General features: G+C 38.2%; 1 protein-coding gene across 5 annotated transcripts in view; it reads left to right on the forward strand.

Moving 5' to 3' along the window:
• The window catches only part of Col4a5 (collagen, type IV, alpha 5), a 213,867-nt gene that overhangs the window by 102,805 nt on the left and 95,680 nt on the right, over positions 1-15,382 (forward strand). For all 5 annotated transcript variants that reach the window (XM_006528696.3, XM_006528697.4, XM_017318372.2 and 2 more), the window contains 11 exons: positions 498-578; positions 2,386-2,448; positions 4,887-4,922; positions 5,013-5,054; positions 5,219-5,311; positions 5,750-5,803; positions 5,897-5,953; positions 6,393-6,437; positions 10,749-10,802; positions 11,936-11,977; positions 13,753-13,885. In XM_006528696.3, coding sequence (XP_006528759.1) covers positions 498-578; positions 2,386-2,448; positions 4,887-4,922; positions 5,013-5,054; positions 5,219-5,311; positions 5,750-5,803; positions 5,897-5,953; positions 6,393-6,437; positions 10,749-10,802; positions 11,936-11,977; positions 13,753-13,885 — 700 coding nt within the window. The remainder of the gene's footprint in view (positions 1-497; positions 579-2,385; positions 2,449-4,886; positions 4,923-5,012; positions 5,055-5,218; positions 5,312-5,749; positions 5,804-5,896; positions 5,954-6,392; positions 6,438-10,748; positions 10,803-11,935; positions 11,978-13,752; positions 13,886-15,382) is intronic.

Consider the following 15,382-nt stretch of genomic DNA (forward strand, 5'->3'; position numbering starts at 1 on the left):
GCTGAGAGTTACATACTCTTTTCACATTACTCTAATATGACTGCCTAGTTAACTATTTTTATTACTTATTTATCGCTCACTATGCCATTTTGCTTTACTTTATAGACTGCAACAGAACACACTACCGTCTTGTTTACTTGTTATGTTTTATATTTCTCCATTATGTTTTTAGCCTCAGGAGAAAAGAGGCTCTACTTCTTTATTACTAAGTGTCCAGAGCCTAACACAATGCTCCACAAACACTTTATATCTAATGCATATTTCTAATTAATGAATAACTAAAAGTGCCACAAACTCCTAATAAATCTACTGTACATTGGTATACCATGGATACTTCTTAATTGACTTTTCAAAGGTAAATTTGTTCATGAAATTACCGGTGTGCTCAGTCTTTCACTTATTTATGTACTAAAATGAACTCTCAGAATGTCTTTTTACCTTCTTGCTGTTTCTCATGTATAATAATGATTTTAACTTACACTGTTGGTTTCTTTTAGGGGGAACCAGGCAGTATAATCATGTCACCACTGCCAGGACCAAAGGGTAATCAAGGATACCCAGGTCCTCCTGGAATACAAGTAAGAGTATGGGGAATTTTTTCTTTATTACATGATTAAAACATAGGATCATATGAGTCCTGACCTTCTATACTCACTGTTGCTGTTTTAGTTATACAAATTATCACCTGAAGTTCTTAAGGTCTCAATGCATTCCTTCTATTTTAAAGTAAAAGTTTTTACAAGGCATATTTGTTTTCTTTTATCTATGTATCCAGTGTCTGTGGGTATTTGTGTATGTGGCAACAGAAGTTTGCATCAAAAATAATTTCTGACATTCTTCTTCTGCTATAGGTAGCAGTAGGGTTGACCATAAATGTTTTTTAACAAATAAAATTATCGATCTCTCTTTTAAGATGTTAAAATTGCCATTTATAACAGTATCAATTATGCATGATATCTGAGCAGACACTGAAGGTTGAAGGAATGCAATTTATGCATGGTAAACATCAAATGTAATCTTACAAAAAGATTGTGTTAGTTTATAGATAATATACAGAGACAGTAATGACTTTTGAGTATTTATAGATGAGGAAGTTCATTATAGTTTATGAAAATCAATCCCTTTATCAAAAATACAAATCAGGAGGTTTTACTGTTTGATCACAAAGATACAATTTTGGAGATTTTTTTCATTTGTTCATTTTTTATTCTTTACCTGACATTACTAGTCATAATCTCTTAAGTTCATTCAAATATTCTCCTTAATCATACATATAATTTTTAATGAATATTTAAGATAAAGTATAACAGATCATATGCAGAATATATGCTGAGATAACACAAAATGAACACCTAGGAACACTACTAAACCCAACAGAAAGTTACAAATAATTTTGAATCAATACAATGTTACCTGGAAGCCACAGCCTTCTTGATTGCCTCAATATATAACTAGGAGCCTGAGCAAACTGTTTAAAGTTGCTTTATTCCCTCAACTGTATCAGCTTTCCTTTACAGTATGTGATAGTCACGTAATCTGCTGCAATGCATCTGTTTTCCTTGGCTTGTTAAGGTTCATTCGTATTGTTTTGCTATGGTTCATTTTTTTTCTTTTTTCATTATGTATTTATCATGTTTTTGTCTATCATTGTAGAACATAATCTTGCTGAAAGCTGTACCCCATCTCTCTTATTGAGTTACCTTTTAAGCTACTTAGCCCTTCTATTTGTACAATTTTTAAGCCCTGATAGTATTGCAGGGTTATAGACTTATGAAAATAACTTAACTTGCATACATTTATTTCTTTATATGATGAGGTAAAGGGTTGAGTTTAGGGATTTTGTTTTTCATACTTCTTTCCTCATTAAAATTGATAAAATATAGTCTTTAAAATATATTGTTTACTGGTTTCCTTTCTTAATAACATGAGAAAATAGAATTAATGATTTCTCTGTTTTTGAGGATTTTTTCCTAGGGGGGAGGGCGAGAGAGGTGACTAAGCGATATCTATCACCCTGAGAACCAGTGAGTTTATTAGACTTACTTAGAATTGACAATAAGTTACTAAGAGGAGTGCAAGTGACCTAAAAGCCACACTGAAAAGTCTTTACCCAGGATGTAGCAGGGCTTTCCTGAAGCCATGTAGGGAGCTCTCCCTTTCTCTAGGCTTCCCAGTCCCTGACCCTAGATCATCCATAACATCTTGAGGCTTTGTATGACTAAGGCCTAAATATAAAATCGGCTGGGATGGCTCTGTCCATATCCTCCTTTTGTTAAGGAATGTAACATTTAATCTGTCCCACTGTGATCATGAAGACAGCACTTGTTTAACTTAGAGCAGAAGCCCCACATTCTAACATACTTTTCTTTACTCCATTTATAACAGGGCCCACCTGGTCCCAAGGGTATATCAGGGCCAAGTGGTCCTCCAGGACCACCAGGTTTAATGGTAAGTTTCTGTAATTGTATTTTTTTCTCCTTTGAATTCTGATCCATGGATATAATTACTGACTATATTACTTGAAAGTTAACTTAATTTCAATATCCATGCCTTTAATTTTGTTATTTAACACTGGCTCTGATATGGTAAAGAATCTAAACAAGCAAAGCCCCTATATATTCATACAGGTGAAAAAATACATACATAAAAATAAATACAAGAAATGGGAGCTGGACATATAGCTAAGGTAGAATGCTTGCTGAGCACACATGAGGCCCTGTTCTGTCCAGTGCAGGAAATATAAAGATGATAAATACTACTGTAATACTTAGATTTCATTGTAGTCAAGATTGGAGTTAGACCTTTGCTGCCATCCTCTTAAAAAGACAACAAAATTGTATTCCCATCAAAGTAATTTTATATGCCTTTCTGTGTCCTATATGCTATGTACTTCAGTGACAATTTTCATATTTTCATTATGCTTTTATGGATAATGCACTTTTGTTTGTGACTATTGGTTCTTACTCTTCAATAGGGGAAATAATGTATGCTACATTCCAGACAAGCCTACTGAAAGTCCTTAGAAAGACTTAACCACTACCCTCCCCCATTAGTTTGATTTAATTGTAAACGTGGTGCAATCAGGGAATTCTGGGCCATGGAACCTTTTCATAATTCTGTTGTTACAGTATTGGTGTTATCTGGGTCTGTTATTAAACCCTGAATTTCTTTAACCCTTGTAAACTAATTAACCGATTCCCTCCACACTTCTGAATATTCCTTCAATTAACCTGTATTTAACAGAGGAAACAACGTCTTAGAAATGACACTGAGGTATGATATGGAAGTAAAAAGAGAATACTGATATTAAAAGCACTATACATAGGCAGGCAAGTGCCTATTTAATATTTTAAAACTATTGTCCTTATTTGTAAGAATTTCATACATATACACAATAAAATATGACCATTTTCTCTCCTGTTGCTCACCTCTAACTCTCCCCACATGCCTGTCAACATCCCCCCCCCCCCAGCTTCATGCTTTTAAAAAAGTTACCCCCAAAGTCTAATTATTGCTGTCCATTTGAAAATGGGAGTGAGGCCATCCATGGGAGCCTGGGAATCCTAAGAGTCGCCACATCCTCAGTAGAGGGCGATTGCCCCTTCGCTAGCAGCTGTCAACTGCTGTTAGCTCCTCAGTGAGAAGAGGGGACTGGAGGTCATCTATACTATCTATGCTGAGATTTTAGCTGACATGATCTTGTGACTTTCTAATGTAGGTAACCCCAGTTTTTGTGACTTCAAGAGTGCAATAGTCATGTCATGTCTAGAAGGCAACTGTTTACAGCACTACTTCTCATTTCCAAGTCTTTCTACTTTCTCTTCTCCCAAGCTTTGGGCAGGAGAGTTGATAGATATGTCCAGTTTAGGGCTGAACACCCAGTCTCTTATTCTCAGCACTTTGACTAGTTATCCATGTCTCCCATTGACTATGCCCTGTTACAAAAAGGAGTGTTTCTAACCAAACTTCAAAACAACCCAAGTCCATGGGTATAAAAATAAATAACTAAAAGGCATGTAGACAAACATGACTGTTTAATAAAATTGCAATAATATTCTATCATTGGGTCCAAGACCTCCTGTGCTATGGGCTTTTGACCAGGGTTGCAATATGAGGTTTGACATTCCTCTAGAATGTCAATCAGAAAATGATTAGTTATCCAATAACAGTCAGGCCACTATTGTACCAGTAGGCAAAACTTATCTGGTAGGTAGGTATTGCAGTATGCAGGACCCAGCACTGGTTGACACACTCATGTGTTTTCTCTCCCAGCATTCTTCATTTTACCAGCTGGCACTGAGAAATCTGGCCACAAGGGAGAAAGTTTCCTTGTGTGTTTGCGATTGACTTCTCTGTATCCTGCAGCTAAAGTGGGAGGGTTCAACAATTGGGTCTTATCATATAGTTATGGAGGGTAACCAAGAAAAGCCTACTTAATTTTTCATGTCCTGAGACATGATTAGAAATTCAAATTGAGCATGTGCTTTAAAAAATATCAACTTCATTGTTTCCCATAATTCTGATAAAACCATGTTCACTGAAGTTAAGTTCTTTGGTTTGGGGACTTGCGCTATCTCCCCTCTCATTTATCGATCCTAGTTTTCTACTCCTGCCAATTCTCATCCTGTCACTGACTTTTCTACATTTGTCTAGGTTGTTTTAATCAATTGAACTGTGTGCCTCTGATGAAAACACAATTATGAGGGGAAAAATAGGATTGGCTTGGTACCTCACTTTAGTACACAGCTGCTTTATCTCTGAGCTATATCCCCAGAATTAAAAAGAGTTTGAAGGTCCTTTTGGGTTGTCACATTAAAAAAAAAACAAATAGTTTTAAAGAAACATCATACTAAAATGTTTTTTTCCTCCTTCCTGCGTCTTCTAAGGGACCTCCTGGCCCACCAGGCCCACCGGGACCAAAGGTAATGTTCTTTCTGTTCACATCATTTGTTTCCTGTGGGTTAGGTTTTCTGATTGTTATTGAGACTTTAAATGGAAACTTCTCTCCCCAGGGGAATATGGGCTTAAATTTCCAGGGACCCAAAGGTGAAAAAGTGAGTAATCAAAAGTTGGTCATCCAGCCTTCATGCCTCTCCTTTCACATGCACCTGGACTGTCTTGTTCCTCCCCCTGTTTCTTATGATGGACATAGTTTACCTATAATATTGTTACTTGTAGTAGATTATGAAATATCACTATATCTTTGTTGTGTAAATAGGGCGAACAAGGTCTTCAGGGCCCACCTGGTCCACCTGGGCAGATCAGCGAACAGAAAAGACCAATTGACATAGAATTTCAGAAAGGAGATCAGGTGAGCCCTCAGGGAGGGGAAGTGGATAAAGACTGTGCTATAGATATGTTAATTAGCTTGATTGGGGTAATCATTTCACAATATGTAGGTATATTGAGATATCACCTTGCTCATTCTTAATATGCTCATTTTTGTCAACTCTAGCTCCTTTAATCTATTTTTTAAAAAAATATGAAAAATTTAAAACTGAAAGACCTTGCTCTTATAAAAGGCACTATATATAGACATGTATTATTAATTGAGGGTATTCTTTCAATAACAAGGACTTCGGATAATTAGATTTTTTTAAAAAATAAACTAGTCACGATGTCGTTCTGCTGTTAATACTAGATGAACCTAAAGTTCACATTCTTGAACATGTTTTGTGATTATCTCCAGGATAGGGAGAAAACATATTCTAGTACTAATGTGCTTTCATTTTTCTCCATACCTGCATAGGGAGTTCCTGGTGATAGAGGGCCTCCTGGACCTCCAGGAATACCTGGTCCTCCCGTAAGTATTCCAAGACTCTTTAGCATCATTTAATGTGAACTGATATCTATAGACAATACCTCATGAACCAATGTGAATATTGATTTTTTGCAGGGTCCTCCTGGTGGTGTGAAAGGTGAAAAGGGTGAGCCAGGAGAGGCAGGCAAAAGAGTAAGTGTTATGACCATCAATGGTGTTTATAAGAAGCCTAAATATGTTCATGTGCGAGATCTCTTTCTAGTTCCTAATGGCATTGCCTGAAAATGTCACTACAGGTATAACCTATAATAATACCTGTCATGCAAAAAGTCTATTCAGCCAAACATTTGTGGTGCACTTTGATCTCAGAACTCAGGAGGCAGAGGCAGGATGATATCTATGATTTCAGGGCTGGCTTGATTTATAGAACAGCCAGGGTTCCATGGAGAAACCCTGTCTCAAAAAGCCAAAAAAAAAAAAATAATTAATTACTTAATTAATTTTAAAAGAGCACTTTAAAAATCTATTTACATAGTTCAAGGCAGAAGTAATGGTTGCTATAGTATTTCCTCTCCTATTACCAAACTAACAAAGTTTTGTTCACACTCCATCATTGCTTTGCATCCTACAGGGTAAACCAGGCAAAGATGGAGAGACTGGCCAACCAGGAATCCCAGTGAGTAGCAATGGTCCTTTCCTTTAACAAAAAACATTGGTAGTATTTGCACTATTTGTGGGTGGTAATAGAAAAGCAGAGGGCACACAGTATGGAGTTTGGAAATAGTTTAGATGAATGGAAATTATCATCACCTTTCTGAATATGAATTTGGAATGTCTCTAGTTTTAAGGCAGATATAATGAGGTGTGCTTTAATTATTGTTTAGAATCTTTTCTAGTTGCTGTAAAGACACTAACAAAACTATCTTAAACATGAAAGTGTTTATTTGGCTACAGAATGATACAGTCCACCATGGTAGAGAAGACGTGCAGTAGTCAGGAAAAGCATGTTGGAAGAAACAGAGACTGGATTGTCACATCATAATTTCCCCTCTTCCTCTTCCTCCTTCTCCTTGTCCTCCTCCTCTTCTTCTTTACCATTTCATATATGCACCTCTTTCATACTGACCACTCTTATCTCTTACCTCCCTACCTCCACACCCATCTCTCTCATGTTCATGTATATTCATTTAGTTTTATAGCTCAGAAAGATTAATCCAAATCCTTGGTAACACTGAGTTTGGAGCTATGTGTTGGAGACTGATGGACTCAAGAGAGAAGGTCCTAACTAAACACAGGATGGGGCTCTATAAGGTCCTCCTTCTTCCTTGACTGTTGATAAGGCTTGTCAGGTATGGTCCCAGTGCTGGTTGAATTAAGAGGACAGCATTTATTAGCCCTTCCCCCTATCCTTGAACTCTTAACATACCTCCTGCTCCCTCTTCCATAATATTCCTTAGAGGGAGTGGTCTAAGTAAATGACTGATTCATGGCTGGGCCCACAGCTGTCACTTATAGTCTGTATCTTGGGCAGCTGTGCATGTCTGCATTCACCATTGCTCATTGTTAGGAGGCGATTGTCTGATTAATGCTGGAGATCCTTGTGTCTATGGGTGTAAAGAGAGGTACTTAGAAGGTGTTTGTTCCTGTCTGCTAAGTTAACCATCAGCAACACACTCTCTGCATGGGCATACTTCCTCTTCAGACCTAAGCTGTTAGCTAGGTTCATACTACTAGGTATTGTGTGCCCCTCTTCCCACCTGCCTCATGCTGAGTGGGTCTTGAATCCATTCTGAGGGTGTTAGCGTTCTGTCTAAACTCTACTCCACAGTTACCTGGCAACAGCCAGGTATGCTCCACCCCACAGTTACCTGGCAACAGCCAGGTAGACGACCCACTATAAAAGGGGCTGCTTGTCCTCTCCCCTCTCTCTTGCCTCTCTCTCTTGCTATCTTGCCTCTCCCTCTTGCTCCCCCCTTTCCCCATTCCCTTCACCTCCTTTCCATGTGGTCATGGCCAGCCTCTACTTCCCTACTCTCTCCCTCTTTCTGCCTTTCTCTGCCTCTACTACCCTCTTAACTCCCCCTATTCGCTGAATAAACTCTATTCTATACTATACCATCTTGTGGCTGGTCCCTCGGTAGGGGGCAGGAGGGAAGGGATGCCTTGGCATGGGCCTGCTGAGACATTCCCTTCCCCCATACCTCACCACACCCCAGTAGAATATATCTTATACCTTTTTATCTTTTTATAAAACACATCAGAGAGTTAATTGGTTACATCCCAAGGTGCTATCACACAAATGGAAATATCTTGCTTTCCAAGTGGTTTCTTTATATATTCTCTTTGTCTGTGTTAAGTGTTTTCCCACTCACATCCTCACTTCTCCAATCTTGCCTCTCCATCCCTGCCTAAAGCTTTGCATACATGGTGTACTCTTTTAGTGTGGGAGCTGGGTAGAACAGCAATGAACATGTATGTGCACATAGTAAGGCACAAAATCTCACATGCCTCGGAGGGATATAGCTGAGTCATATGCTAGTTTTTAGTGTTTGAAGAAGACTGATTTCCAAAGTTGATATACTCTGTTACATTCCCACCAATAATATAGAAGAGTTCTCCTTCTCCTAACATCTGCATTAGCATTTGTTGTTACTGATATTCCCAGTGACTGACTGGGTTGTGGTGAAATGCTGACGTCATTTTAAACTGAATTCCCTTAATGGCTAAGGTGTTTCCTTGCCATTTGTCCATTTGAATGTTTCTTTTCTTTTTTTTTTTATTATTATTTTCTTTTATTTTAGATCTATCATTTATTTGTTTGCTTGTTTAATTTTCTGTGTATAGATGTTTTGCCTGAGTGCATCTTGTGTGTGTGTGTGTGTGTGTGTGTGTGTGTGTGTGTGTGTGATGACTAAGGAGTCTAGAAGGTTGTGACTGCTATGTGGGTTCTAAGAAATATCACAGATCCTCTGCAAGAGCAACAAGTGTTCTTAACCATTGAGTGACCTCTCCAGCCCCTACAGGTTTGGATTTGTTGTTGTTCTTTTGTTTTGTTTTTTTTTCCTTTTGAGAACTTTCTCTTTAGTTCTGTAGCCCATTTTCAAATTGGGTTGTTTTCTTGGTATGTAGTGTTTTGAATTCTTTGTGTATTTTTAAAATTAATTTACTTATTTATTTTATACTTATTCACATTATATTCTACTCACTGCCCACCTCTCAGTCAACCCCTCCAACAGTCCTTCCCCCATGCCCCCCTCCTCTTCTCCTCTGACCAGGTGGGGTACCCTCGGATATGCCCCCACCCTGGCACTTAAAGTATCTGAAAGGCTAGGTGCTTCCTTTCCCACTGAGACCAGACAAGGTAGCCTAGCTAGAAGAACATATCCCATGGACAGACAACAGCTTTTGGGATAGCCCCCACTCTAGTTGTTTGGGACCCACATGAAGACCATACAGCACATCTGCTACATATATGCAGGGAGGACTAGGTCCAGCCCATGTATATTTTTTGGTTGGTGGCTCATTCTCTGAGAGCCCCAAGGGTCCAGGTTAGTTGACTCTGTTGGTCATTCTGTGGAATTCCTATCCCATTAGGAGCTGTAATTCTTCTCCTGCTCTTCCATAAAAGTTCCCAAGCTCCATCCACTCTTTGGCTGTGGGTGTCTGCATCTATATAAGTCAGTTGGTGGGTGGAGCCTCTCAGAGGACAGTTATGCTAGATTCTTGTCTGAAAGCATAATAAAATATCATTAATAGTGCCAGGGATTGGTTCTTGACCATGGGATGGGTCTCAAGTTGGGCTGGTTATTGTTTGGCCATTCCCTCAGTCTCTGCTCCATCCCCAGTCTCTGTATTTCTTGTAGATAGGATAAGTTTTGGGTTGAAAGTTTTGTGGGTGAGTTGGTGTCCCTATCACTCCAGAGGCAGTCTCCCCAGACTTCATATTCCCAGTGCTGTGAGACACAGCTAAGGAATTCCCCCATTGATTCTTGGGTACCTCACTTATCCCAGGTCTCAGTCTCTTCCTGAAGATGCTGCCCACCTCTTCCACTCCTCTTTGTGTATTCCCAACACTAGTCCTCGGTCAGATTATGTAGAGCAGGCAAAGATTGCATCCCATTTTATGGGCTGCCTTTCAGTTGAATGAGTTTCCTTTGCTATTTATAAGCTTTTTAATTTCATGAAATCCCACGTGGTGATTTCTTAGTTACTTTTCAATTTCTATGCCAAAAGACCATGACCGAGGCAACTTAGAAAGGAAAGGCTTATTTGGACTTCAGGTTCCAGAGGGATTGTGGTCTGTCATGGCAGAGAAGCAGCAGGCATTGCAGCCGGGACAGCAAGCAAAAAGTTCACTTCTTGAACAGATAGCAGGAAGCAGAGAGAACAAACTAGGAATGGTGTGAGGGTGTGAATCCTCAGAGCTTTCTCCCAGTGCCATACTTCCTCCAGTAAGGCCACATCTCCTAGACACCCACAAGCAGCACCAGGAACTGGGCACCAAATGTTCAAATGCCAAAGCCTATGGGTGGGGAGGGGCTTTCTCATTTAAACTACCATATCAGGCCTTGGTCTTATTTTCTGTGCTTTGGGAATCGTATTCAGAATGTCTTTGCTTATACCTATATGTTGAAGGATATATATATATGCTTTCACATTTGTAGAATGTTAAATCTTATATTGGGGTAACTGATCTATTTGGGATGGATTTTGTACAATGGGAGAAAAAGGAATCTAATTTCCTTCTTCTGAATGTTCATATCCAGGTTTACCAGAACCACTTGCTGAAAATACTTCCCATTTTCAAGTGTTGTTTCTCAGCATCTTTGTAGGAAACCAGATAACTGTATTTTCAGGGACTGTATCTTCTCTTCTATTGATAGACTACTTTAGCTTATGTTCTCATTACTTGTGTTGAGGACATGATTTTTGGCATCTTCCTAACTTTGCCATGTTTACTAATATCACCCCATACTCTGTTTTAAAGGGTTTGCCTGGTGATCCTGGTTACCCTGGAGAACCAGGAAGAGATGGTGAAAAGGTAAAACTTTCTACATTGTGATGTGTCTGGTTTTATTCTTATTACCATAATCTGTGCTCCTCTTGATACTGGATTATAAGTGAAATTATAATTACTTAGTGTTTGTATTCCTGCCTTCATTACCCATTTTTTCCCTTTTATGCACTTTCCTTTAAATTTTCTTGCATTGCTCTAAATCACAGTGCAGAGAAAATGCATGGGATTGAATTTGCATTAGAATGTCAGTGCCTTTGCTGTAAGCATATATCAACAAATCTTTTAAGAGGAGGTTTGATCTCTATTCCAGTGAGGTTCTCTTGAAAAGTTTAGAGCTGTAAACTTCTAATTTCTCCTCTAAACATTTTCCACTTTGTATGTAATCATTGTTTGTTTATCTGTGACTAATTCGTTGTAGTTTTCCCATTGGATGGACACAGCCTGATTGAGGTCATTTATTTAGTTACCTTTTTAAAAAGTGACTCTGAAAGCCTGTGTGAAACACAGTTACCCTATTTTTAGCATATCACAAAATATTTAGTCCTCCATGTTCTCTGTTCTCTAACTGCTTTGTATCAAAACCAATCTGAAAAAAGATTAAAGCAAACTTGAGTTATCTAGAAGTCACATATTTTACTGATGATTTCTCTCTAAACTAGATCCAAGTTTTAGTTTAGACTAAAAGACATAATTGGAATAAAGGGAGAGATCAAATACTTAAATGGGATTGTTTCTCAGTTAGTAACTTATGATGCACAGTAACTTTCCTAGAACTTGAAGTGTGAGAGAGAAATCTATTCTTAAGTCTTGGCCCGAAAAATAACAATTGAATGTTGTTTTCTTCCTTTATGACAATGTTGTCTTCTTCCTTTGTGACAAAGCATGTTGCTGCTAGGAATCTGTCCAGTGTATTCAGCTTTTAAGAAAGCTAGCAAGGTTAATTCATTTTGGTCAAGATTATATAATCAGTACATCCAAGGCAAGATCAAAGGTCTTTGGCAGGCTTAAGCAAGTATCTCATTAACCTATGTTATACTTTCCACTTGATTTCTTTATGAATGACGCATGAGTCTTTATGAAACTCAATTGTTACTTGAGGAAATCTAAACCACCACGTCATTCTTACTAATTACATGTTATAACATTGCCTTGAACAGGGTCAAAAGGGTGATATTGGCCCACCTGGACCTCCCGGACTTGTAAGTTTTTCTCTTACGAATTCATTTCTCGAATTTAACATTGCGTCAACATTTTTGTACACAAGCTATACACTCCCTACCAGTTCCTCACAGAACATAAAAATCTAAGTCATTATCAACTTCTACTGCCTTAGAAGCCATTATAGTTTTGTCTTGTTTAATCATCCATGTTAACCTTAAAGTTGTTATACGGTTCTGCCTCTGTGTTACTTTTTCATAGTTAAGGTCCAAATTACACATTATTGTTTTGCATGATTGTCAACTCGTTTCTTAAGTAACCAGTAGGTGGCGCAACTGCTGCTTTCAAAGGGTTCAGAGAAAGGATTTTGAGGGAACCAGAAATTGGTGGTTTCCCCTGCAGTGCTTAGGGCAAACATGGATTTAGTCCTAATAGGTTTGCTCAACTTGAAATTGTCTGGTTCACATTTCTCTCCTTTCCTTAGTGTGTACTTTCTGGGGCTCTAGATAACAAATCAGCAATTGCTATAACTGGGAGGAGGTGATAGTATAGATTTTCTATCATATTTACATTGATTGTGGAATTTAAGTCATGTATATTTCCAAGTATATCAAGAATAAAAAAGATCACTGTTGAGGATTAAGTAATATTTTGGATTGAACTTGGCTAATTCTCTAGACTTAACACTGCATTGAATCCACAGTAGTGAATGCTGTAAAAGTTCTTCTATACTCCTGACATTTCAGTTCTCCTTACCCTAATGAGTCTCAGACAGAAATACATAGAAACCTACTAAACCTAATGAGGCCATATGTATAATAGATATTAGATAATTTTTATCCACTTTCACTTGTTTCCAGTTCAAAATCGGTTCTCCAAAAAATAATCTCTTTAGAAAATAAGACAATAAAATCAGGAGTAGAAATGGAACTTTTAAGAGTGTAGCACACTTTTCCTTTCAGATCATTACCCTCATTTTGTATCTTAAAACTTTGAAGTCTCTTCTTGTTTATGAATATTTTTATGTCCATTGGACTTAGGTAGAGTGAAATATCATAGTTGGCTAGCAAGTATTAATTTGTATGCTGGATCAACTTGAAATTCTTTATTTTTGTGAAATTCTTTAGAACACAAATAAGCTATGAGAGGATGTAGAAGATAGGGGTATTCCTCAAAGGGATGGGGCATTTTCAAAGAAGAGTGTGAGCTGCAGATGTTTGGAAGACATCTGTAAAGGGCACTGGTGAAAATGTGCACATTGTGTGAAGTGGTTATAACCAGATAGCCTTGAGAGATATGAAGTCATTGCTAAAAATAATAGGGAAAGAAATAAGAAAGAGTGATACTGAAGGAAGTGGTTTGACCAAGTTTAGGGTTCCAAGTAGTATCGCATACAGAAAGTAGGCAAGTAATGTCCTTAGGAGAAATGTTTACATAGAAAAGTTGATTTGAGGAAATTAGCTTAATGTGTGAGATGAGGACAGAAATTGTGGTGGTTTTAGAAAGAATTGCAGGGCTTCAGGTGACTGGAATATTATGAATAATATGAGAAGAGACAGCAAAACACACGTCTAGCTTTGTAAGCCTTGGGCTTAATATTGTAGGGATTACATGTTTCCTAATTGGTTGAGGGTCAAAGTGATAGAGGTGATTACTATGTAACAGCCTTAAGGAGACTCAGTGTGATGGCTTTCAGGATTTCCTATCTAAGGACTGTGTGAAAATAAAGCATTATAACCACATGTAGCTGCTTAGTTACACTTCGAAGAACAAGCTACTTCTTCACTGAATTCCTGAACTCCTTTTCCATAAAAAGGTAATTCCTGCACCTGGAACTGGTGTGACTATGGGAGAAAAAGGAAATATCGGGTTACCTGGTTTGCCTGGAGAAAAGGGAGAGCGAGGATTTCCTGGAATACAAGGTCCACCTGGCTTTCCTGGACCTCCAGGTAAAAGACATGATGGTTATATCTCTATGCTTACATAGCCAATCCATACATACAATTATTTGATGTGACAACTTTATTAATTCTGTGAGGTTTCAGAAATACATACAACATACTTTTATTATATTAGAACCAATTTTACATTTTACAATGAATATAAAATCTTGACCACTCTTACTTATTATTTCCAGTGAAGTGAACAATTTCTTGCTCCTATTCTAATTACTATACAATTATTTTGTTTCTTTTTTAATAGATATTTTGTTTATTTACAGTTCAAATGTTATTCCCTTTCCTGGTTTCCACTCTGGAACCCCCATCCCATCCTCCCTCTTCCTGCCTCTATGAGGGTGCTACCCCACCCACCCACCCACTCATGTCTTCTTGCCTTTGCATTCCCCTACACGGGGGCATCGAGCTATGTGAGAACCCAGCTATACAACTCCTGAGCATATACCCAAAAGATGCTCCAACATATAACAAGGACACATGCTTCCAACATATAACAAGGACACATACTCCACACTATGTTCATAGCAGCCTTATTTATAATAGCCAGAAGCTGGAAAGAATCCAGACTCCCTCAACAGAGGAATAGATACAGAAAATGTGGTTCATTTACACAATGGAATACTACTCAGCTATTAAAGACAATGACTTTATGAAATTCTTAGGCAAATGGATGGAACTAGAGAATATCATCCTGAGTGAGGTAACCCATACATACAATTTTATCATATTGGTTTGACTGGGCATGACAGTGGATGATGTGAATGGTTCAGGCTTCACACCTTGTATGTTTGTGTATGATAAATGTCTGTGTGGGGATGAACTCACCCATGTGAGTACCGGTGGAGGCCATAATTTGACATTGAAAAGTCTTTCTACACTTTTTTTTCCTCATTAAGCAAGTCTACTCTTGCTGGTCAGTTAGCCCCCACAATCTGTCTGTGTCACCAGAATGGAAGTTATATTACCATTATTACCATTCCAGGCTCTTAAGTAGTTTCTGTGGATATGACCTCAGGTCCTTATGTTTTCCTAAAAACCCTTTACACACTTACCCCATTCCAAATGAGGACTTTCTAAATAACCAAGTATACCAAAGCTGTATTGTGTTTCACAACAAATTCTTCACATGTACTTTTAAAAGCTTACTTAAATTTTGTAAAAATCACTTTTACCTTCTATTAAAAATATATTGTGCCGGGCAGTGGTGGCACATGCCTTTAATCCCAGCACTTGGGAGGCAAAGGTAGGCGAATTTCTGAGTTCGAGGCCAGCCTGGTCTACATAGTGAGTTCCAGGACAGCCAGGGCTACACAGAGAAACCCTGTCTCAACCCCCCCCCCAAAAAAAAAGAAAAAAAATATTGTACCAAACAGGTCCTTGATCCTGTACATGAATCATCACACTTTTCATTTTGTCAGAGGACAGGATACTGACCTAATAAATTACTAACATTTCTTCATTTCCTATATAACAGTACTAACCAGAACT

The sequence above is a fragment of the Mus musculus genome, chromosome X (genome assembly GCF_000001635.26).
Source record: "Mus musculus strain C57BL/6J chromosome X, GRCm38.p6 C57BL/6J".
NCBI lineage: Eukaryota > Metazoa > Chordata > Mammalia > Rodentia > Muridae > Mus > Mus musculus.